The following is a 25,668-nucleotide window of genomic DNA, read 5'->3' as shown; positions in this document are numbered from 1 at the left end:
CCTTTTGGAATCTGTACAAATGGCAGTATTTTCTGCTCCTTTCTCCCTCAGGTTTCACAGACCATAGACCATCACTGTCTGATTGGAACGCTAGACAGACTGGCTGTTTTCCACTGAGAACCATAAGTGCTGGACAGTAAATGGTGCCCATTTCTACAATAAGGCCATGTCTTCTGATCTGAAATGCCTTTCGATACCCTGCAACTGAGTTGGTCGGTAGCTTCCCCTCCAGAGACAAACAGTAGATGGACACCTGATTTAGTAGCACATAATCTAACCCCCCAATTCCCACCAATCTTCTTAACATCTTTTCTTTCTGTGTAACTGACTAGCTGGTCCCACACCCTAGTGTTGAACGCTCAGGAAGGCACCTCCGTGCTTTGGGGATGATGGTAGTGGGATGGGCTGGTTGGGATTGGACACCTGCCATCTCTAGATCATTGACTGGCTGTGATGACACCTGTGCCCCTCCCTCACGGTGTCATTCTTGGCTGTGATTGATCTGTTGCTCTTGGTGAGAGGAGCCTCCACTTCCTCACTCTCTCTTCATCAGAAAGGACAGTTTTAACCCGTCTACCCATGGACCTTGGGAGAGCTGGACTTCAACCACTTGGAGAATGTTATCCTGGCTTGGCTAAGATGAACCTAGTGTTGTTTGTAGAGTCACCTGTAGTGTTTGAATGGTGAAAGAGAAAAAGAAGTGGGGGATCCATATGACACTCCAGAATTATGTGCAATATTTTTCCTCTGCTCTTCTTGGGTTATAGCGCCCTCTGGGGCTCACCCTGTGTCATTATCATGTAATCCCACCTCTACTTCTCCCCGACATGGGCAGTTCAGTTCCTGCTGTTACTGACAATGTTGTCTATTGCTAACTGTGAATTTGAGAGTGCAGACAATTTTTTGTTGTTGTTTACACTCTCCAAATATACATTGTGTTTATACAGACATGAAAGTAACCAGAGAATCACGCTTCAATATTGTCCATTTCATGTTGGGATCTTAAAAGGGTAAATTCAATGAAAAATGCAGCTGGCAGATAATGCACTAACTGTATATATGTGTTAAGGTTGAACAGCTTTTTATATCATTTTAGTTTTGTTTTTAAAAGTGGTGCTTTTGATTTTAAACTGAGTTGTGGCTTCAGGGGATGTCACAGGCCTCTGACGTTTGAACATAGACTTCCTCAGAGAGGAGAGAATCTGTAAAGTGCACTATCTTTGACCAGAGCCATATGGGTCCTGGTCAAAAGCAGTGCACTAAATGGGGAATTAGGGTGCCATTTAGAACGGAGACCCTTGGTTTGCCATTCAGGAATACTTTATGGTTTTTATTATTTATTGTTGAGAATCAAGCTTTTCTCTCATGTTTTGCATTATGTTTAATGAACTCTGCTGATGTGAGTGCCATGCTTGGTTCTGTTTTTGGGGGGGGGGGAATTTGTCTTTTTTTCTTCCTTTGTCTATTTAAGAACAAGCAATATTCTTTCTGCCTCTGGGCAAACTGTATGAAAACCCTGTTTGTTTTTTTGTTCTCGTTTTCTTACTGTGAATGTTTAAATCCCAGAGTATTCTTTTTTTTACTGTTCTTATAAATGGCCCTCAACTTCATTTCAGTTTATTTGTTGTGATTTTACGAAAGGCCCCAATGGGCATATCGGGATTGGATTCTCATTGGCCACTGTTTGAGTTGTTTTTAAATGGTACCCAATATGCTTTACTCTTAACATTGCTATATGAAAACGTTTGCTTGTCATAAGACATAGATTAGTTATGGTGAAGGGCCAGACTGGCCATGTACCTGCATAGGAAAATGTACGAACAAAAAGACATGCTCTGTCATTTTGAACGTCTTTGTAGTTCTGTGAGAAGGTGCCCCAATGAAATTTGCAAAAACATTCTGGAACAGAAGGTATTGCACATTTGGTTATCAGCGATGTTATATTAGTTTGAAGTATTTATGTTCCACATATTGCTTAATTTATTACACTGGTTATTCTCTTTTACAATATTGTCCCTGTGTTTATCCTAATTTTCATTGGGGTACCTTAAGGAAGTAAAACCTTCAGAAGATGATCGGGTTATGTTTTCTGCTCAAACCAGCAACCTTTTTTGATTCCAGCATCATGCCACCCACCTGTTTTTCCCCAACACGTTTTGGGCATTTTGTAGAATCTTAAAGCTTTTGATCAATACTTTGAGGAGGCCCTTCTCCATTTGTCTATTGACAAATCGCCGCATAGCATGAGGATGGTGTCATGTTGGAATTGAGGAATATAAATTCCGCAATAAACTGTTTTCTGTTACATGTACGTGGAGAGAATTAAGTAATTTGAAAATGAGCTTTTTTTTTTGTTCTCCAATTTGGAAATATAGATTCCTTTCCATTTGCCATGTGAATGACCACCATGTCTCTATTAAACATAATTATGTATGTTGCAGTCTTTGTACGATCATTTATTTGACGTATATTTTCTCAAACCATGGCAATATTACCATCAGAGGCTATTGGGTCTATGGCTGCCCAGGAATTGTAGCTAATGTGATTTGAGTAAAATGCTTATGTAGCCTTACTACTTTGGCTTTCATTCCATCCCCTTTAATCTCAAAGCATATTTTGTGTCGGTATCTCATTTATGCTTTTGGGATCTTTACATTGATTACAACCTCTTCAGTCTCTCATTGAAGAGGTTATCCCACAGAGATCGTATAAATCACTATGTAATTCTATGGGTTATCCTCTTGGTTTATGGGTTAGTGACGCTCCTGATCCCGAATAGTCTGGATGTGCCACTTGTTGTTTTTGGGTTTCATATTAGATTTGAATATCTCATTTCAAACCATTCAAACTGTTTTCGTCAATCTAAAAAGTCCATTTTGACATGGTATAACAATCACTTGGCTATAATGGCCCTGGCCACCCCATTGACAAATCTGTCTTTTTAATACTTCCATGACATGCAAGTGTTCACACTGACCTGTTTAAACATCTCAGAAATAAGTATTGAGTATACTTAAAGGTCCTTTGTTTCACCAGTAGAGTAATGTATAATAAATCCTATGTACAGAACTACAGGAGTCTCCCATAGCCTACCCTCTGTCATGCTTTACTTTGCACAGGTGGACAATGCATGCAACAGGTAGACTGATTGGTGTCTGTCCAATAAATCTTTATTAAAAGGATTTTTCTAGCAACCACCTTTTTGACTGGTGTCAATTGTTTCAGTCAAACTCCAGGACTCAAACCATTGGAGAGACGTTCAGGCATAGGTCACCGAGAGCAGCACTGGTGTGACCTGGAAAGACATGACCCGATCAGAGTGATGGAAGACGTTATTCCACGGCCTCTGCACCTTATAGGAGCCAAGGGTTTAAATCAAGTAAGTCAAACTGTTTTATTACTCAGTCTAGTTGTTACACTGTAACCTACTAACACTGGGTATAAGTTTTAAAAAAATGCTCCAAAACTTCAGCAAATAAGTATTTTAGGCTGGATGTGTCAGTGTAGTTCATACATGCATAACATGTGAGCAGAATTACTGTTTACTTCAGTTTGCCATGAAATCCCTAGTTTGAAAGCAACTGTTTTTCTGGAAGCTGTGCTGTGCCATTTTTCCCTATATTTTCCCCCAATGTAGGCCAGCCCCCTAGCAATTCGAGTTCTAGCCAATGAGCTTCAGCCCCTGGCCCTTTTGAGTGACGGCTAGCAAGATGCGCACACAACAGAGTGAGAGTGAGCGCAATGACGTGGCGCACATATGTGACGTAATATGCAATATTCAGGGGCCACTTTTGGCTTGCGAGTGCTACTTTTAGAACTATTGGCAAAGAAAGTATACAAATGTACCAAATAATCTCGTTAAGGTTCTGGGGTAGCATTTGGAACAGTGTACAGTCAAGTGTACTAAATGATTAATTGAATGACTTCATTAGAATAAGGAGTGTTTGTACTGAGCTTCAGTAAATGCCTGCACACCCTGTGGGTCCCCAGATCATGTTTGGGACCAGGATTATTGTCAATATACTGAGCGGAAGCTTCACTAGGTGGCAGAAGAGGACAATAGAATATCCTTGAGGACAGCAAGTCGGCCAGTAGTTGTGGCCTTGTGAAATGGCGTCCTGAAGAGATGGTGCTCAACTGAAGTTGATGGTCATCACTGGTCAAGAAGACTAACGTTATTTTCCCATGGTATTTGATGCAAGCACAAATCCTAATAAAACTGCTGCTAGATTTTAATATATTTGTATTAGTGTTGGGAAACGCATGTTCCGTCTCCTATTGTAACATTTTGTTATAGGCTTTAGAATGGTTTTATGCTTGATACACTTGACAAGTTTATTTTTCAGGTACAGTAACTTAATTTCCTGCATAGTCAGAAGGTTCAGTCCGAGCTATCAAACAACTCCGCGAGAAGGATATTCACTAAGGACATGGGCAGTGCATAAAGGTTGTTGCATATATAGTGCCTTCAGATGGTATTCACAACCCTTGACTTTTTTCACATTTTGTTGTTTACAGCCTGCATTTTAAATGGGTTTAATTGAGAGAGAGAAAAAATATCACTGGTCTACAGATAATACCCCATAATGTCAAAGTGGAATAGTTTAAACTTCATTTTTTTAAATTGATTTGTAAAAAATAAAGGTCTTGAGTCAATAAGTATTCAATCCCTTTGTTATGGCAAGCCTAAATTAGCTTAGGAGTAAAAATGTGCAATAATAGTGTTTAACATGATTTTTGAATGACTACCTCACCTCTGTACCCCACACATACAATTATCTGTAACGTCCCTCAGTCGAGCAGTGCATTTGAAACAGTTTCAATCACAAAGACCGGGAGGTTTTCCAATGCCTCGCAAAGAACGGCAACTATTGAAGTATTGGTCAAAATAAAATAAAAAAAGCAGACATTGAATATCCCTTTGAGCATGGTGAAGTTATTAATTACACTTTGGATAGTGTATTAATACACCCAGTCACTACAAAGATACAGGTGTCCTTTCTAACTCAGTTGCCGGCGAGGAAGGAAACCACTCAGGGATTTCACTGAGGCCAATGGTGAACTTAAAACAGTTAGAGTTTAATGGCTATGATAGGAGAAAACTGAGGATGGATCAATAACATTGTAATCTGTACAGAATAGAAATTTCCAAAACATGCCTCCTGTTTGCAACAAGACACTTAAGGAATACTGCAAAACATGTGGCAAAGCAATTCACTTTTTGTCCTGAATACAAAGTGTTATGTTTGGGGTAAATCAAATACAACACATTACTGAGTGCCACTCTCCATATTTTCAAACATAGTGGTGGCTATATCATGTTATGGGTCTGCTTGCAATCGTTAAGGACTAGGGAGATTTTCAGGATAAAAAAAGAAATGGAATGGAGCTAAGCACAGTCAAAATCCTAGCGGAAAACCTGGTTCAGTACACTTCCCACCAGACACTGGGAAATAAATTCACCGTTCAGCAGGAAAATAACCTAAAACACAAGGCCAAATCTACACTGGAGTTGATTACCAAGATGACAGTGAATGTTCCTGAGTGGCTGAGACACAGTTTTAACTTAAATCTACTTGAAAAGCAAGACCTGAACATAGTTGTCTAGCATTGATCAACAACCAATTTGACAGCGCTGAAGAAGTTTGAAAAGAATAATCTGCAAATGTTGCACAATCTAGGTGTGGAAAGCTCTTAGAGACTCAGGGGTGTGAATAATTATGTCAATTAGATTTCTGTATTTCTTTCTCAATAAATTTGCAAACATTCTAAAAACATGTTTTCAATTTGTCTTTATGGGGTATTGTGTGTAGATAGGGTAAACATATATATCTATTTTTTAATTCAGTCTAACACAATGTGGAATAAGTCAAGGGGTATGATCAATACGTTCTGAAGGCACAGCAGAAATGTTGCCCTTTGCTTAAAAATGATAAGGCTCTCTACCAAACAGGAGCTGTATTTCTGTCTATTACATATCTATTTACACCATTCTGAACATTGTCTGCTGTGGGTATTCACTTCATTTGGGAAATGTAGTTTTTACTTAAGTATTTCAACATGAAATCCTTACATTAAAATACATTTCCCAGAAGGCAATACCGTGTTGCGCCCCATTTGTCACATCATGAATATATATCGTTCTGTATTTGCGTAAGAGGTCTCCCGACGTTCATTTCATATTCTACCATAGTATTCAGTGTAAATGAGACACACAGTTTCGTCTCCGTCCTTGTACCGATCTCTAAGTTCGAGTCCAGACTCTTTTAGCGGATTTCCTTGGTAAAAATGTTTTCGGCTACAGCAGGGGAGATTCCAACTGGAGCACGAAGGCAAATAAGTGAATGAAGAGCGGGATAAGTACACCGCCCAACCGGCGGATATTTACTGTATTGTGCTCATATTGACGCGCTTTTTTTTAATGTAGAAGACTGATGTTAAGCGAAGTACGCACGGAGATTTAGTGTACTTTTCATTTGCCAAAATGGAAAGTGCGCGGACTGTCGTTGATAAAGGCTCGGCAGATGTAAGTGCGAATAAGTTTAAGAAGCCTAGTGGACTGTCTGTCGCCCAGGGGACGCCAGTGGATGATGGCGGTGGAAATGTGGCAGCCTCTCGTCTAAATATTAGAAATTCCCAGGCTACGTTGGGGTCTAGTGCTTCGAATAAAAGTAATGGAAGCACATCTACGAATAGCCGGAGTTTATCCAGTAACTCCAACTCGCTCCTGTTGAGACGGAGGAGGCTGAAGAGGAACCTCTCTGCAACCACTGCCACCTCAGCTGTCACTGCCGCCTTCGGCGCCAAGATGAACTCGGCCATCTCCTCTGCGTCTCTGCATACTCGGAGTCTGGATAGGAAGACGTTGTTGAGGCATCGGCAAAACATGCAACTACAGCCTTCAGATAGAGAGTGGGTGCGAGGGGATCTTCACAGGGGATCCATACATGTCCACGATAAACTCACGTCGCCTTCATATCCTAGGCCGGTTGTGTGCACGATGGATACCACAGCCGGCGAGATGGCGCTCCGTATGAGCAAACTCTGCAGTAAGTCGAGCACTGTATTGCGTATATTTTGTAAAGACAACTTAAAGACTGATCAAAACGGCAACTGTAACGTGAAGTATACATATAATGACGCCCAGTCTAAACGAAATGAAGACGGAAGTATCAAGCGCAACCATTCGGGACCCCCAGAAGTCAGTGGCGGCCTATCGGACCAGCCAGGTGACAGGCTGAGGCTGCTGCTTATGGAGAAAGGCGATGAGAGGCAAAAGCAACAGGATTTAGATGCAAAACTTTTTACTCCAGACTCGGAGTCGCAAGATAATATAACTAACTCGTCGGAGCTGAATTCTAACCTGGATACTCCTAACGATTATGATTCAGAACAGAGGCTGAACGGACTGGACAGCTACGGGCTCAATTCTGGTTCAGACGTGGAGAGCAGCAGTGCATTCGATGACCTCAGCAGCTCCGGGGTCCGGCTCAGTGAGCACCGGGACTCCCTCAGTGACGACATGATCCTGGGCACCGACGCATCCATCCTGAGCCCTACTTTTGATAGAGCCATGGAGGGCCACGAAACCTATGGAAGCTCCTCAGACGAACTAGAGCTCGACTGTCCTACCGCTAACGTTGACCCCATTCTCCCCAATGGCAACACTGTCTCTGCCAACTACAAGTTTAGCAACGGCGGGCATTTAAATGACGTGACAAACGATATGGGGGCAGGTGACAGACTCAAACTCCTCAGTCTGGGCAGCCTGCCACCCAGCAGTAGCTCATTGTCCCGGGCCTGTTTGAGGGTTAACAGGCCTGACATCCAAGAACCTGATGATCGGCAAGGCGGTTTGAGAACGGGGTCGGGGGCGACTGATCAGGATAGAGACGCTGCAGGTGACACCAGTCCCACGCTTTACGTTCAGCTCCACGGTGAAGCTGCCAGGAGGCTCGGGCAAGACGAGAGGCCTCTCCAGATCCAGAATGACTTTCTCTTTAAACTGGGATTTAAGGACCCGTGGCGCGTGCAGGAGGAAGGGATGAACGCCGAGCTTGGCTCTCTGTTGCGGTTTTACGCAGGTAAACAGCCACTTTGTTCAATGATGTTTATGAGGCGCTGTTGAGGTGTGAGAGATGTGTGGATGTTATTACACCAGGCCTTACGTTGACACATGGTCCGAATCGGTGGCCTGATTTTAATAGGTGGCTCTTGAAGTTGGTAAGAGCGAAAAAGCCGTGTACCTTCATCATTGTGCACAATTCACGTTCTTGTGCATTTTGTGCCATTTCTGGGGATGGAATTCGAGGAAGGAACTGTTGCACCTAATGTAGACTTGTGCATTGGTGTACACCTCCCTGCGTGTCATTCCAAAGCCTACAATATCGATTTGTATTAGAGAATGGCGTTAGCCTACATGGGTGCAGCTTAATGCCATGCTATACCATTGGAACTTTGATCTCGGCCTACCCTGCAGCACCTCACCTCTCCGCATCCCCAGTGTAGAAACAGACTATTGTCCTCTGTTATAATGCCCTGCAGATGGTCTAGGACGGGCCCATTCTTTCCCGGGTTGTCATTAACTGTGAACTTTGACAGGCGAGGTGAGCGTAACAGTCCATATTCCATGCAGGAAGGTAGTGATAGGCAGATATAAGGCTCTGGGAACAAGTATTGACAAGGTAAGTAGGAAGTGAAGCTCACCACACAATAACTGCCTATCCAATATCACCGTAGTGTGTGTGTATAGCTCACACACATTTTGAACACCCCTCACCTATCATGTCCAGGCTTGCCGACCAGGCCTGACTGTGTTTATACTGGCATGAGGTGTTGTAAGAATAACAGGGAAGCGATGTTTTGGGCAAAGTTGCCCTGCTGAAGGGTAGTAGGGACAGTCTTTTTTTACATTTGTAGTGTGGTTGTTTTTTCCCTCCTCTCCCTCCGTCTTTGTTGAACCGTGGCAGCACACTCCGCTCCCATCGACACGCATGATATGGCCACAAAGCCAGCGTTGCAACTTATGGCCCTCAGACATGGGCCCTGTTACAGCTTTGGCCCATTATCATTGCAATGAAAGGCATGAATGCCTGTGTGGGCGGATGGATGGATGGATGGATAGGGAGAGGGATAGAGGAGTGGATGGGTAGAGAGAGGGATGTAAGGGGGGCTTGGGGGACTATAAAACCCCAGCTCTTAAATGTATTCAGTAAATTGTGGTCATTTAAATGCTGCACGGGCCCTGTCCTCCAGGCACCCTGCATCCTGGACTGTCACAGTAACTGCCTGCCTGCCAAGCTGGGTTTGCATGTCCCAGTCCCAACCTTAGTCCCAGTCCCAACCTTAGTCCCAGTCCCAACCTTAGTCCCAGTCCCAACCTCAGCCCTAGTCCCAACCACAGCCCTAGTCCCAACCACAGCCCTAGTCCCAACCACAGCCCTAGTCCCAACCTCAGCCCTAGTCCCAACCTCAGCCCTAGTCCCAACCACAGCCCTAGTCCCAACCACAGCCCTAGTCCCAACCACAGCCCTAGTCCCAACCTCAGCCCTAGTCCCAACCTTAGTCCCAACCTCAGCCCTAGTCCCAACCTCAGCCCTAGTCCCAACCACAGCCCTAGTCCCAACCACAGCCCTAGTCCCAACCACAGCCCTAGTCCCAACCTCAGCCCTAGTCCCAACCTCAGCCCTAGTCCCAACCTTAGTCCCAACCTCAGCCCTAGTCCCAACTTCAGCCCCAGTCCCAACCTCAGCCCCAGCCCTAACCCCAGTCTCTCAACCTCAGCCCCTAGCCCCAGCCCTAGCCACAGTCTGTCTCAACCTCAGCCCCAGTCTCAGCCCTAGGCACAGCCTCAGCCCAGTCCCATCCTCAGCACTAGCCCCAGTCCCATCCTCAGCCCAGTCCCATCCTCAGCACTAGCCCCAGTCCCATCCTCAGCCCAGCCCAGTCCCATCCTCAGCACTAGCCCCAGTCCCATCCTCAGCACTAGCCCCAGTCCCATCCTCAGCACTAGCCCCTGTCCAATCCTCAGCACTAGCCCCTGTCCAATCCTCAGCACTAGCCCCAGTCCCATCCTCAGCACTAGCCCCAGTCCCATCCTCAGCACTAGCCCCAGTCCCATCCTCAGCACTAGCCCCAGTCCCATCCTCAGCACTAGCCCCAGTCCCATCCCCAACCCAGTCCCATCCTCAGCACTAGCCCCAGTCCCATCCTCAGCACTAGCCCCAGTCCCATCCTCAGCACTAGCCCCAGTCCCATCCTCAGCACTAGCCCCAGTCCCATCCTCAGCACTAGCCCCAGTCCCATCCTCAGCACTAGCCCCAGTCCCATCCTCAGCACTAGCCCCAGTCCCACCAGAGAGCAGGAAGTGCTTTTCATTCACTCTCCCACCACTGACACACCACCTCTGCTTCAGCTGGGGGAGAAATGGAGAGACAGAGAAGTGGCAGTAATATAACCAAGGCTTCTGGGTAAGCAGGTGATGATTAGCACACAGCCTGTCTGACTGTGTCTTTGTTTCTAGAACGTTCTCCAGGGACATGAAGGTCTTAGAAACGTGAAGGTGAGCTTTTTAAATTTAGGAGCCTGGTACTGCACGTGAACAGAGGCCAAAACACACACACACACACACACACTCTATCTGTCTCCCCAAACGTGAGTCCTGTCCTGCCCGGACTGAGAGAGGCTAGCTATTGTTGCAGAGGTCGTTGTCAATGTGAAACTGAAAATGGCTAACATGTCGCTGTCCCATTCACCTTCACGGTCAAATGTGCCAGGCCCGTAGTCCTTTTGTGTCTTTGTTTAAAAGCCCACAGTGACTTGAGTGGATACTAGAATCTTCATGTAGAAGCGTGTGTGTGGTTTAAAATGCAAAGAGAGAGCGAAAGTGTGTGTGTGTGTGTGTATGATATTGGTGGTTAACAGTAGAGCTTGGATGATTAACCAAAAATAATCAACACCGACCATACCATCCACTTATCGCAGGCATTTTGCTAATATCGTTCATTACGATAAGTACCCTGTACTCCAGAAATGTGACGTTTGAAGTGAAGTAAGTTTGCTATATGGGTGATCGTTAATGGGAGAATTGATGGCTACAATAAATCAAACTAGTAGTAGATTTTAAAGGATAATAACAAAACAAAATGCTGCACATTGTTATTAAACGTATTGTTCTATTTGTTATCGCTCCAATTCAGGCAATTTATTGCAATGTGGATTTTTGTCCATATCTTCCAGCTCTAGTTAATATGCTTAACACTAGGCCTGCAGCCTCCCTGTGTGGCATACATGTGCAGTCAGCTGAGTCGAACTAGCTAGCCAACCAACCAGCTGTGACAGCCATTACAGTACAGTAGCTTTGATGCTGCTCAACGTCCAGGAGCCAGCCAACACTTCCCCCCCTCCCTGTCCCCTCCCTGCCCCCTGACTGTCCCCTCCCTGTCCACTCCCACGTGAGTCACCTTAACTCTGCTCATCTGAGCCCTCCTCAGGCCCTGTCTGACCCTCTACTCACCCCCCTGGGCCACTACCCAATACCCAGGTCCCTGTCTCTCTACAGTTCAAAAGTCCGACCGCCTGACTCTGGTCTAAAAGGCCAGTGGAGCAGGAGTAGCAGCATACAACAAGGTCGTTCAAAAGCAGCAGCCCCATATGGCCTTGTGTGAGGCACTCGAATGGTGGAGGAATGTACGCTGGCTCTTCTAGAATGCCGGGCACGTCTGCTGGGAGGAAGTGTCCCTGCCCTGTCCTTCTCCCATCTTCTGAAAACGGCTGAAACCCGACCTCTTCACAGAAAATCTTCAAATAAGAACCTCCCCCATAAAAAACCCAAAGCTTGCTCTTGTCTTTTCCTACTACCACTGACTTAGCTGCTAACTTCTTTTATTGAGGAATAGTGTACTTACTATGCCTGTGATATGTGGTGGTCTCACCTGCACTAACTAGAAGTGGCTCTGGATAAGAGCGTCTGCTAAATGAAATATAAAGAGGGAGGATGGAGAGGATCAGAGGAGGGAAGCTAGTAGTGCTACTGCCACGTCTTCAGTTGACTGACTGACTTTGAGTGACTGTTCCTCTCAGATAGTGAATTATAAGGAGAGGGAAAATGGGAGCTGCCTCGGCTGACTGGCTGACTTGCTGCGGGCACAGCTGCTTTCACTGTAGGCCACTGTGGCACTGAAGGCCTCTCTGTGTTCGGTGTGTGTGTGAAGCCTCTGTAACAGGAAGTCCAGTAGACTCTAATATCTAATCTCTACGGTCATGCATGATTAGGTCTTTAGGTGTGTAGCGGAGACAGTCATATCTTTACAATCAACAACGCCTGTTTGGTACCTGTGAAATATGCCTGTTGGAAATGTAGGCCTGAACGGCGGGCAAATGCAGTGAGATTTCTCAGTTGTATAACCTCTACTCTAAAGCCTGTGAATCCAACCAGACCTTCCCTCGGTGACCAGATGAGATACAGTACCTTACCTGGGTGAGCAGAGGGTCTGCCAGAAAGACACACACACACACACACACACACACACACACACACACACACACACACACACAGAGCAGGCCGGCTCAGATCAAAGGGCCATGGCGGTGCTCTTTGACCGTCTGCAGAGTGAGACCTCCAGTTCTGGCCCCACAGGGGCCCATTACTATGACAGGTCAGTAGTACAGTACATTCTGGCCCTCCATTTTCTCCGTCAAGACTTAAGGGAACAGAGTAAATCATACTGTATGTTGGTAATTAAATGACTTAACACTTATTGCAGGATAATAAGACCGAGACCTACACAGACAAAATATTGTTTATTACGATACTTATTACATAAACTAAAGATAGACGTGACCCAAGTAAAAACTCACAGTTCAAGGCGGTGAGAAAACATGTTGTGTCGACAACCGGTGCCATGTGAGTTGAGGGCTTCTATGACTAAGGGGAGCTGTGGTTGAAACGGCGATTCCCAAACCTGGTACCTTTTTCCAGAATCCCACTGAACTAGGATCAGCTCATATTTCAGGGACTTCAGTGTCCCTCCACCCTTAGCGGCGTTGTCAGAAAGCGCATTTGACTGGTTTTCAGGAAACAGTATTATCAACCTAACTTCCATTTCCTCTGAAAAACAGAAGTGGGGATTCCGCTCAGGCGTCTTTCTGCGTTGGGTTCGTGTCCCTCTGTGACTCCACTGAACTCGGATCAGCCCAGAGACCTCCCAGGAGAATAACCTAACAAAGCTCTCTCTTGCCAAGAGGATGTAACTGTTTCCCCACTAACAAACTCAGAGGAGGGGTGTGTGTGAGAGAGAGAACAGAAGCAGTGGTTTAAACCTCAGCACACAGGGCTTCCCCAGAGGCTGAGGTGCCAGAGTGCTTTGTACCCACCCTGAATGATTTACTTGTATTAGCCTACTCCTTAGTTTAGCTCAGCAAACAACCCTCATTTAGGAAAACCGAGGATTTTACTTTTAATAACCGTCTGCCCTGACTAGTTTAAAAAAATATATATATATTTTTTTCAGTCTCAATCAAACGCATCACAAACTGCAGTGCTCCAGTTGAGTGAAACTTTGCGCTTAGTTGACGGTGCATTGCTTTTGAACTGAGATTCACTGTCATTATACTGTTATTGGTTGGCCTATTTATTCAAAAGTCACTCAGGCAATACATTACTTGTCCTATTGTACTTTTAGGCTACTGCTGTCTCCACTTCAGAGAGTAGGATACTGCGGGCGAGCTCGACCGTCAGGGGAGAGGGTAGAGCTGATGGTTTTTCCTTCACTCGGGGAAAGAGTTGGCTAATGTTTTACAGTGTTGCTGTGTCACACGTGTTTGAGGCAGCGTGTGACGGACAGGTGCAGCATGGGAATGCGTCGCTCATGTGGAACGGATGACGAAGGAGATATCCAACGCAGCCAGCCAGCCAGTGCCCGAGCTTGAAGGACCCCTTTGTACACGACACGTAGCAGACTAATACATGCCCGCTCAGAAAATGTCACATGACCATTATACGAGTTTCAAATGAAAAGGCTAATCAGTCAGACTCAGCTGTCTTAAAAATGCTCTAATTCAGTCGGTTCATATGTCCATGTACACACACTCATAGCACCGTGAGGCCAGAGAGAGGATGTTTTCACTACATTAAGAGTCAATTCTTTTGGTGATACAGTATTTGCATACATGTGGCCATTTCATGCCATTTTAACATTTACCTTACGTTAGTTTGTTTGATTAGTTTGTCCACAGTCCACACATTGAAATACTTTTAGTATTTTTATTTTCTGTTACTGCGCGTCTTGTTTTCCCCCGTCACATGGCTGAGTAGTGAGCAGGAATTCGGTGGTGACATGGTGACTTTAAGAACGCCGCAGCTAGCTCGGGGTTTAAAGGCTTAATGAAGCTTGAAGTTCTCTGAAGCAGCCTTGGCAGCCGTTAAGCTCACAGCTGACTCGGAGTCTTCCGCTCCTCTCCCTGCTCCTCTCCTCTGATCTCCTCTCACTCAACACCCAAGATTGGTCCCACATTCACAAATCTGTCTTCTCTGAATCTTTTACATCACGGTTTCTGACACCTTTTATGTATGCGTCACTGGTCGTCTTGGCAACAAATTCAGGAGCTCTTCATTTTTTTCAATGTGATTTAACTTATTAGGTTCAAGGTCCTCAAGGTTTTACTAGTAGTTTAGCAGTAGAGAGAGAACCGCTTCAAAATGAATGCCAACCGATAGTGAGAATGAGTCCCCTAACGGTGGTTGTCTCCCCTCATCTCATCTCCTTTCCTGGCTGCAAGCTAATGCTGTGTTCCTAAACAGCCCATTGGTGAGTCAATGTAATTGTCTAATCAGATTTCACACGTTCCAGGGCTCGAATCCAATGTGTCTTGTGTGTGCACACCCAAGGAGGGAGGGGGGCAAGGGCAAGGGGGCACTGTTGCGTTGTCTCCTCACGGGCGGAACACGCTGTTACATAAGAGGTGTGTGTGTGGGGGTAGGGAGGATTTCTGTGTGTGTTGGGTGAGGTGGTCTGCTCCGGTATGTGAGGACGGTGGTTTTGGCTGGTGTGTGTGAATGCGTGCAGCGAGATGCTTTTATGATAGTGGTGTCAGCCTGCAGAGCCAGAGGATCATGTCTGTTTTCATTCTAATATAGATCCCCCCCCCTCTTGGCCGACATCCCTCCCTCTCTCTCTCCCACTCTACACCTCCCGCTCTCAATTTCTCCCTCAATCTGTCCTCATCTCTTTCCTCTCGCTATCATTTCTCACATCTCCTCCCTCAGACCATCTGACAGATTCCATTCATCTCTCGCTATATCTTTCTCTCCCTCACCAGACCATCTTTTTTTTTTTGATTCTCCCTCCATCTCTGACTGTCCATAGGCTACCGTTTCTCTGCCACCCTCATCTAGGGCTCTCCTGTCCCTCCCCCTCCTCTCTTTTCCTCATGTACTGTGATGAACAGTAATGCACGGTGTTCATGGTGACCATGGTGATTGAGTTTAGCCCGAGGTGGTTCTGAGAAAGGCTTGTGCTTTTCAAATGTAAAGTAAAGCAGGAACCGATAACCACTTCTTGAAGTGAACACTGCTTTGTGGTAAAGCAGCTGAATCTCTCTGGGCTAAAGAATGTCATGCTATGCCATTCCTGTCTGGCCTGTGGAGGGAGGGAGGGAGGGAGGGAGGGAGGGAGGGAGGGAGGGAGGGAGTGGAGGGGGGCGTGAAGGGGGCGGGAGCCTATACACCCTATGGGAAATGCCTGCCTTCTCAGCTGTCTGTCAAACTGGCCTGAAGGAAAAGCTTTATTCTGTGAGAAGCTTTGGATATAGTGGAGGGAGTGAGCCCACATGGGGTTAACATGGCAGGGAAGGGGTCTCCCCAAAGTCAGGCCAGCCCTGGAATCCCAAATCCCATCCTCTTGTCAGTTCCAATCCCCAGTAAATCGCTCCTCTCCACAGTCCCCACTTTCCTCTCCTTTTCACAGCCCCCTCCTACCCTCCGCTCCTCCCCAGGCCCTTCCTCCACTCCACTACCCCCCCAGGCCCTTCCTCCACTCCCCCCCAGGCCCTTCCTCCAATCCACTACCCCCCCAGGCCCCTCCTCCACAGTACCCCCCCTCTCCTCTCCTCCCCAGTCCCTTCCTCCACTCCACTCCCCCCCAGTCCCTTCCTCCACTCCACTACCCCCCAGTCCCCTCCTCCTCTCCACTCATCCCCAGCCCCTCCTCCCCAGCCCCTCTTCCTCTCCACTCATCCCCAGCCCCTCCTCCCCAGCCCCTCCTCCCCAGCCCCTCTTCCTCTCCACTCTTCCCCAGCCCCCTCTTCCCTTGCTCACTCCTCCCCTCTCCTCCTTCCCAGTCCCCTGTGCTCCTCATGCCCATGCAGGAGGATTAGGTCCAGGCCAGCAGGGCTCACTCTACCCAGCTTTGATCAACAGCAGCCCAGCCTAATGCCAGCCTGCATGTGCAACCCTCGGCATTAAAACAGAGCAAAAAAGCAGCTCAAAACCGCAAACATTCTGATTAGGAAACACTGCTGCCTGCCTGCTTTAAGTTGGGTCCTTAAATGCCATCTCAAATGTTGTTTAATCAATTCGCTCTGCCTCAACTCACTCAAGTCTCCAGGGAAATCATGACGACTTTCACGTTTCTAACTGATACATTAGATGGAGATCAATTGGATATTGTCTGAATTTAGGTCTAATCTGCTATCATTTTCTATGGCTAGACACTTTATTTTCTGACAGTTTGCCATGGGTTTTGGACTGATAAGTGGTTGCTTGACAACCACATTCAACGGCTGTGGTTAGAACACAAACGGTTACAACACCTACGTTTGTGTGGTCTAGACTAGTGTTCAGTGGCAGGAACCCGGTTACCGAGACTCACCAGGATTTAACACCCAAATCTACACCGTTTTCCCGGTATAAATAACTGCGCGAAACCGGTGAATTATAGTAAGTTATTTCAATGAACAGGCTTCTACAGCCTCTGCGTGATGAATCAACACTCAGGGTGAGGACAGACAGACCATCTCAGTATGAAGCGCAGTTCACAATGCATGTAGACCTACCACCTCATCATGGTTTCTTGCGACAGGTAGGCCTGCATTTGTTGCAGCGTAGTCTATGCTACAGTAATATAAAGACCGAATGCGCGTCTAATTTACCCATCTCTATCTGGCTTTCGGGGGTCACCTTGTTTTTTTTAATTGTCAAGATTAGAATAGTTTTTATTGCATCTGCAGAGTTTTAAAACAACCTGTCACTCGAATATCGTTGCTTTAAATCAGTGCACGTGCGAGCACTCTCGCGGTCTTTCTCTCCATCAACTGGATTCAAATTGCACCCAAAATAGATAATCCTATTTTAGATTGATGTATAGCCCTATAAATAGAATTCATTGCGGTATTAGCCTTATATTTAGCTAATTAATGATGGGTTATGCATAATAAGCTTCTAATTTATTTATGCAAGTAACTGTGCTCCGCTGGCCTCCTTAAAGAAGAAGCTCCTTAGCTGTTTGAGTCCCATGCAGGAAAAGCTAGACTAGAATAGCTTGCTGGACATTGTTTTTTTTTTTTTTTTTTTTTAATCATTCTTATACCAATAGAGTATTCGAAGAGGGACGCCAGCTCTTTTTTTTGCTGAATGTTAAATACAGCAGCCAATAGAACTCACTGGTAGTTTGAAAGAAGAGCGAACGCTCGATGGCGGTTGGCTATAGCAGTTATGAATTCAGACCCGTAGCCATTCAGTCTTCGTGGAAGAGTAGTGAAAGCCTTCTGCATCTAATTCAAGGATGGCATTAAAGGATGTCAAGGATCTCATTAGAATGATGAAGATGCGAACAACAAAACGTATTTCTTTTAACTGTTGAAAGCGAGGAAGGAATGAAGCAACAATAGAGAGAGAAAGAGGAGGTAGTCTAATAACATTTGGGGAAATATTATGAAGGGTAGATAGGCGTCAGCCTACTTATTATACAAATCGGCCTCATTATATTTCAAAATTAATATCAAATTCGCTAGCCTACACTTATTACTTTGTAGGCCGCATGTGCTGTAATCGAACCCACAAATTCTGATGCTCCAGATACTCAACTAGTCTAAAGAAGGCCTGTTTTATTGCTTCTTTAATCAACACAACAGTTTTCAGTTGTGTTAACATAATTGCAAAATGGTTTTCTAATGATCAATTATCCTTTTACAATGATCAACTTGGATTAGCTAACACAACGTGCCATTGGAACACAGGAGTGATGGTTTCTGATAATGGGCCTCTGTACACCTATGTAGATATTCCATTAATAATCATCCGTTTCCAGCTACAATAGTCATTTACAACATTAACAATGTCTACTCTGTATTTTTGATCAATTTGATGTTTTTAATGGACCCAAAAAATTGATTTTCTTTCAAAAACAAGGACTTTTCTAAGTGACCCCAAACTTTTGAAAGGTAGTGTATGTAAATAAGATATTTCTGTTTTTTATTTGTAATAAATTTGCAAACATTTCTAAACCTGTTTAAGTTTTGTCATTATGGGGTTATATTGTGTAGATTACTGAGGATACATTTTTTTTAATCCATTTTAGGATTAGGCTGTAACAAAATGTGAAAAAAGTCAAGGGGTCTGAATACTTTCTGAAGGCAATGTATGTTCTTTATAAGGCTTTTGAAAGACCTTTTCGGTTTTGGCGGAAAATATTGGGTTACCTGGGAGAAAAGTGCTGGAACATTTGAAAAATGCCGGGGAAAATATTAAACCCTTGTCCAGACAGATAGATCAGGTGTGTTTGGGTGGCGTTCTCTCTGGTGGGAAACTAAAGGTCACAGTCACTGATACCAACTGACTTCATTTAAAACTCCAACTACTTTTACCACTGGTACTACCAGGAAGTAGGCAAACTAACATAACTTCCCTATGTGTGGTGTTGTCCCGCAAGGCACTGTAGAAAAGCTTTGTGTTTATTGAGTACAAACAGATAATCTGCTCTGTAAGTGAAACAAAATGATCAAACTGTTAGTGGTTCTATACCAGTTCAGCTCTGCCCTGTCAGTGGTTTTGTACCAGCTCTGCACCAATGGTTCTACAGTGTTAGCGGTTGTAGCTCTGCTCAGTGCTTCTGTACTGAGAAAAGGCAGCACTATGTTGTGCTGGTGAAGCAGCACAAAGTTAAAGAGCCAATTTAAAGGGACAGTGAGTGGTTCCCTGGTGGCCCCTCTGCCTCCCCTCTCCACAGTGAAGGGCCCAAGGACAGGAGCAGGCCAGGCCCAGTGTGCAGCTAGCCTTATTCATTACAGCGCTGCAGGCTATTGTTCTCAGCTGTGGCCTCTGATAATGTCCCAGGCCATGGGAAAGGAGAAAATGTCACCTGCTGCGCCAACCCGGCCGAGGAGATCCCTCCCTCTCTCTCTCTCTCTCTCGCTCACTCTCTGTCTATTGTTGTCTCTCTTCCATATAGTTCTCTCTCTCTGTAATTCTCTCTGTGAAGGCAGTAAGGCACTCTCAATCTCTTTTCTCACTATTTTTCTCACTCTTCCTCCCTCTTTTGCACTATTTCTCTCTTTGTCTCTGTCTCTATCTCTCTCTCTGTTATTTTCTGTTCCGACTCTCTCTTTCTGCCTGTGGTTAAAGACTTCCCCTCTTTAGTTATATTCTTCCCATCACACTCCGTCTCTCCCCCTCCTTCCTCCCACCCTCTCTCTGTCAGTGCCACTGCGTTCACATGGCCCCAGCATGTGACAGGGAGCTAAGCCAAAACACCCCGGATGCCATGCCATACCCACTGTAGCCTCAGCCTCCCTCCTCTCTGCCTGTCTGCCGTTCCAACCAGGCCTCGTTAAATTTTAAACAAAACAAAAGAAGGTAAGAGTGAAAGAGGGAGAAGAAAGAGAGAGCAAGCGGCCCCAGTGTTTCCCCTAGGATTTGTTTCAGCCGGAGGGGGGGGGGGGGGTGCTGTGGACGGTTGGTCTTTACTGGGGGAGGTCAGGGGGCATGCTGAAACTGCTTCTCCAATAGAATCACGCTTGTAGGCGATGTCGTGGCGACATTGGCTAGCTAAACTTATGCTCAGAAAAACATCATGGTTCTAATGGTCGTCTTGCAGGCCATCAAATCAAAGGCACTCCTTCGATATAGTCGATTTTGATGAAATTGAAAACGTCTCAGTTTGTCACTTTAACGAGGTTGGAGTAATAACATGTTCAACTACTTAAGACGTTGGTTCCATACTAGGTTGTGCATTTAGATTTCGAGAAAATGAACAACGAAGGAGTCATTTTTCACTTCTGTAGTTGACTTCTCGAACCCTGGACTGGTTTGCTTGCCAAGCGTTCCCCAAAGTTTCACGATGTTGCGCCTCTGGGTATAGAAACTCTGTGATTCTACTCCAAAATGCATGAACATTTATTTTCAGTGCCATGATGTCCTTGCGGAGCAGATTCAATGCATGAGCAGCACAGCCAATGGGTGTGATGTGAGGGTAGGTCTTCTCCACTTTAGACCAAGCAGCCTTCATGTTCGCAGCATTGTCAACAGTGCACATACCTTCTGTGGTCTAAGGTCATTGATGACTGCCTTTAGCTCTTCTGCAATGTAGAGACCGGTGTGTCTGTTGTCCCTTGTGTCTGTGCTCTTGTAGAATACTGGTTGAGGGGGGAGATGATGTAGTGAATTATTCCTTGCCCACGAACATTTGACCACCCATCAGAGATGATTGTAATACACTCTGCTTTCTCTATGATTTCCTTGACCTTCACTTGAACTCTGTTGAACTCTGCATCCAGCAAATTACATTTACATTTACATTTAAGTCATTTAGCAGACGCTCTTATCCAGAGCGACTTACAAATTACAAATTAGTAGATAAAGCATGTCTGGTTGGAGGGGTGTATGCTGGGCGAAGAACATTCAGAAATCTCTTCCAATACACATTTCCTATGAGCATCAGAGGTGAACTAATTGCATACACAGCTCGAACAAGACATTCATCAGCATTTCTCTGACTACGTTCCTCCATTGAGTATAAAAACTTCTGATTCCAGGTGGACTATGAGCTGTTGCTATCGATAAGGTGTCTGATTCATAATTTTCACCTCGAATAGAAGTAGAGGGACGTTTGTCAGAGGTTGCTTGTTGTGAGCGCTGAGGGAACTTTATGGACTTGGCCAAAAATTCAGCATTTTTGTTGCATTCTTCACATATGATTTGGCACAGTATTTTCAAATGAACAAAGCTTTTCCTTCTACATTAGCTGCAGTGAAATGTCTCCACACATCAGATAGTGCCCGTGGCATTTTCCTGCAAAGATTAGAAAAAAATGTGTAAAAAAACCCCAAATACAGTTCCATTTACAGATAAATAGTTAAGCAGTTAGATTAAACAACTCCTTTGTAAGATAAATGTTTTAAAATGAAACGTATGAAAACAGGTGAATTAACACTCCTCAGGTCCCGTGTGGCTCAGTTGGTAGAGCATGGTGTTTGTAACGCCAGGGTTGTGGGTTTGATTCCCACGGGGGGCCAGTACGGAAAAGAAAGAAAAAAAATGTATGCATTCACTACTGTAAGTCGCTCTGGATAAGAGCGTCTGCTAAAATGACTAAAATGTAAAAAGATGTCCTCAGTTAGCAGGCTCAAGCAAGCTAAAACCCACAGGGGCAGAAATTCTTAACAAGTTAGAAATGATTTAAACACACTTTGCTGTAGGACTACTATTTACTAGTTAACAAAAAATAATGTATGTCATATAAAATATATTCATCCCACCCAGTATTGTAATCAAAATGTACTCCTTGGCTCAGACAGTGTAGTCGTGTGGGCTCAATAGCATCTCATTAGTGTGCAAGATCTTGAGAATCAGCTGTACATGTGATTGCAATTCCATTGAATTGGGGATAGTTTAACCAAAATATGCCACAAGACCTAGAATTGCCTTATGTGTATCCTACAAAAAAGGTTCACTGTTATAAGCTTACATTTTTTGATTAATTTAATCAAAATTCCCCAAATTCCCGGGCTTAACCTACCATGGAAAATTTACCGAAAAAAATCCGGAAATTTACCAGAAAGTAACTGGTACTCTATTGGAACAGTAGATGCTATGCTAGTCTATGCTAGCTGTTCCCATAGATTTCAAATCATTGCGATAACGCTAGTTAGCAATTGCGCTAATGGTAGTTAGCGACTTGCTTCAATCTGTATGCAGAAACATAATACTCTGGGTAAGTAGAAAAGGGGCTTAATTGCCAAATCTTGCACAATCCCTTCAAAAGCGCTTCTCGGCAGAAATATATATATATATAAAATATATATATATATATACACACACACACACTACCGTCCAAAAGTTTGGGATCACTTAGAAATGTCGTGGTTTCCATGAAAACATACATGAAATGAGTTGCAAAATGAATAGTAAATATAGTCGAGACGTTGACAAGGTTATAAATAATGATTTTTAATTGAAATAATAATTGTGTCCTTCAAACTTTGCTTTCGTTAAAGAATCCTCCATTTGCAGCAATTACAGCCTTGCAGACCTTTGACATTCTAGCTGTCAATTTGTTGAGTTATTCTGAAGAGATTTCACCCCATGCTTCCTGAAGCACCTCCCACAAGTTGGATTGGGTTGATGGGCACTTCTTACGTACCATACGGTCAAGCTGCTCCCACAACAGCTCAATAGGGTTGAGATCCGGTGACTGTGCTGGCCACTCCATTATACACAGAATACCAGCTGACTGCTTCTTCCCTAAATAGTTCTTGCATAGTTTGGAGTTGTGCTTTGGGTCATTGTCCTGTTGTAGGAGGAAATTGGCTCCAGTTAAGCGCCGTCCAGAGGGTATGGCATGGCGTTGCAAAATTGAGTGATAGCCTTCCTTCTTCAAGATCCCTTTTACCCTGTACAAATCTCCCACTTTACCACCACCAAAGCACCCCCAGACCATCACATTGCCTCCAACATGCTTGACAGATGGCGTCAAGCACTCCTCCAGCATCTTTTCATTTTTTCTGCGTCTCACAAATGTTCTTCTTTGTGATCCAAACCCCTCAAACATAGATTAGTCTGTCCATAACACTTTTTTCCAATCTTCCTCTGTCTTGTGTCTGAGTTATTTTGCCCATCTTAATCTTTTATTTTTATTGGCCAGTCTGAGATATAGCTTTTTCTTTACAACTCTACCTAGAAGGCCAGCATCCTGGAGTCGCCTCTTCACTGTTGATGTTGAGACTGGTGTTTTGCGGTACTATTTAATGAAGCTGCCAGTTGAGGACTTGAGGCGTCTGTTTCTCAAATTAGACACTAATGTACTTGTCCTCTTGCTCAGTTGTGCACCGGGGCCTCCCACTCCTCTTTCTAATCTGGCTAGAGCCAGTTTGTGCTGTTCTGTGAAGGAAGTAGTACACAGCGTTGTACGAGATCTTAAGTTTCTTGGCAATTTCTCGCATGGAATAGCCTTAATTTCTCAGAACAAGAATAGACTGACGGGTTTCAGAAGAAAGTTCTTTGTTTCTGGCCATTTTGAGCCTGTAATCGAACCCACAAATGCTGATGCTCCAGATACTCAACTAGTCTTAAGAAGGCCAGTTTTATTGCTTCTTTAATCAGAACGACAGTTTTCAGCTGTGCTAACATAATTTCAAAAGGGTTTTCTAATGATCAATTAGCCATTCAAAATGATAAACTTGGATTAGCTAACACAACGTGCCATTGGAACACAGGAGTGATGGTTGCTGATAATGGGCCTCTGTACACCTATGTAGATATTCCAGTAACAAAAAATCTGCCATTTCCAGCTGCAGTAGTCATTTACACAGTTAACAATGTTTACACTGTATTTCTGATCAATTTAATGTTATTTTAATAGACAATGTGCTTTTCTTTCAAAAACAAGGAAATGTCTAAGTGACCCCAAACTTTTGAACGGTAGTGTGTGAATGTTTTATTTATTCCGCCGCTGCATATTGAATGTAGTTAAACACTGGGCCCATATAATGTGGGGCCATGGAATGTGCAACAGAATCACAATCTCATTCATTCACTCCTCTCCTCCTTTTCTCTCCTTCTCTCTTCTCTATTTGTTTGGTTTGGTCGATCTCACTGCGAAGTCTGGAGCACAGCCCTTTAATAAGTCCGGCACTCCCCTCCTTGCTCTCTCTTTCTTTGTGCTCTCTCTCTCGTTCCCTCTCGTTCTCTCTCTCCCTTGCTCTATCTCTTTATCTCTTCTTGTATGAAAGCGTTCTTGTTTCTGTGCTCGAGGTAGGAGTTGCTCTTAACCACTCATCTAAGATCAGATTACCATAGCCTCCATCTGAACCTTAACCAATAGGGGAGTGAAAAAAGTATCTGATCCTGTGTCAGTCTACCTACTCTCTGTTGCATAGCCTCTAAACTCATAATACTTCTTTCTATACAAACTAATATTTAACCTGTTAACTGCCAATCCGTGACTAAGTCATAATGATACACGGCTGCGAGAGACCTGTGTTGTGAAACGTTTTGCAACAGAAAACGGAATGTTTTCTTCTGTGTGGTGCCTAATGAATGCGACCCTGATGACTCCAGCTTCCCCAGTCCCGGTCTCATCCTCCAGTCTCATTAAGCAACCTGATGTTTCATGACTGCTGCAAATGAAAGCTATTAGCGTGGAGCACAAACAGTACAGTTCGGGGCAGAGAGACACACATAGAGGCACACGGAGCTACAGGGATTCAGTGAATAGTGGTTTGGGAGAGGTGTCGCTCTCTAATTAAAAAATATATACAGTTGAAGTCGGAATTTACATACACCTTAGCCAAATACATTTAAACTCAGTTTTTCACAATTCCTGACATTTAATCCTAGTAAATATTCCCTGTGTTAGGTCAGTTAGGATCACCACTTTATTTTAAGAATGTGAAATGTCAAAATAATAGTAGAGAGAACATTGGGTCAAATGTTTTGGGGAGCCTTCCACAAGCTTCCCACAATAAGTTGGGTGAATTTTGGCCCATTCCTCCTGACAGAGCTGGTGTAACTGAGTCAGGTTTGTAGGCCTCCTTGCTCGCACACACTTTTTAATTTCTGCCCACAAATGTTCTATAGGATTGAGGTCAGTGCTTTGTGATGGCCACTCCAATACCTTGACTTTGTTGTCTTTAAGCCATTTTCCACAATTTTGGAAGTATGCTTGGGGTCATTGTCCATTTTGAAGACCCATTTGCGACCAAGCTTTAACTTCCTGACTGATGTCTTGAGATGTTGCTTCAATATGTCATTTTCCTCACCTCATGATGCCATCTATTTTGTGAAGTGCACCAGCCCTCCTGCAGAAAAGCACCCCCGCAACATGATGCCGCCACCCCCGTGCTTCACGATTGGGATGGTGTTCTTCGGCTTGCAAGCCTCCCCCTTTTTCCTCCAAACATAATGATGGTCATTATGGCCAAACAGTTCTATTTTTGTTTCATCAGACCAGAGGACATTTCTCCAAAAAGTACGATCTTTGTCCCCATGTGCAGTTGCAAACCGTAGTCTGGCTTTTTTATGGTGGTTTTGGAGCAGTGGCTTCTTCCTTGCTTAGTGGCCTTTCAGGTTATGTCGATATAGGGCTCGTTTTACTGTGGATATAGATACTTTTGTACCTGTTTCCTCCAGCATCTTCACAAGGTCCTTTGCTGTTGTTCTGGGATTGATTTGCACTT

At 44.6% G+C, this 25,668-nt stretch overlaps 2 protein-coding genes across 8 annotated transcripts in view; both read left to right on the top strand.

The window, feature by feature from the left end:
• The window catches only part of LOC115169637 (phosphatase and actin regulator 1), an 84,610-nt gene extending 81,413 nt beyond the window's left edge, over positions 1 to 3,197 (top strand). For 5 of the 7 annotated variants that reach the window (XM_029725455.1, XM_029725454.1, XM_029725451.1 and 2 more), the window contains exon 12: positions 52 to 3,197. In XM_029725455.1, the coding sequence (XP_029581315.1) occupies positions 52 to 67 (16 nt within the window). In that variant the 3' untranslated portion in view covers positions 68 to 3,197. The remainder of the gene's footprint in view (positions 1 to 51) is intronic. The other 2 variants (XM_029725456.1, XM_029725457.1) reach the window with 1 other exon arrangement.
• Positions 3,198 to 6,171: 2,974 nt separating this feature from the next.
• Positions 6,172 to 25,668, top strand: part of LOC115169630 (PH domain leucine-rich repeat-containing protein phosphatase 1) — an 87,018-nt gene continuing 67,521 nt past the window's right edge. Inside the window, exon 1 of the mRNA XM_029725446.1 lies at positions 6,172 to 8,084. Within this exon, the coding sequence (XP_029581306.1) occupies positions 6,485 to 8,084 (1,600 nt within the window). The 5' untranslated portion in view covers positions 6,172 to 6,484. The remainder of the gene's footprint in view (positions 8,085 to 25,668) is intronic.

The sequence above is a fragment of the Salmo trutta genome, chromosome 31 (assembly GCF_901001165.1).
Source record: "Salmo trutta chromosome 31, fSalTru1.1, whole genome shotgun sequence".
NCBI classification, from domain to species: domain Eukaryota; kingdom Metazoa; phylum Chordata; class Actinopteri; order Salmoniformes; family Salmonidae; genus Salmo; species Salmo trutta.
Note: the sequence above shows the minus strand (reverse complement) of the source record. Positions and strands in the feature narration are given on the sequence as shown.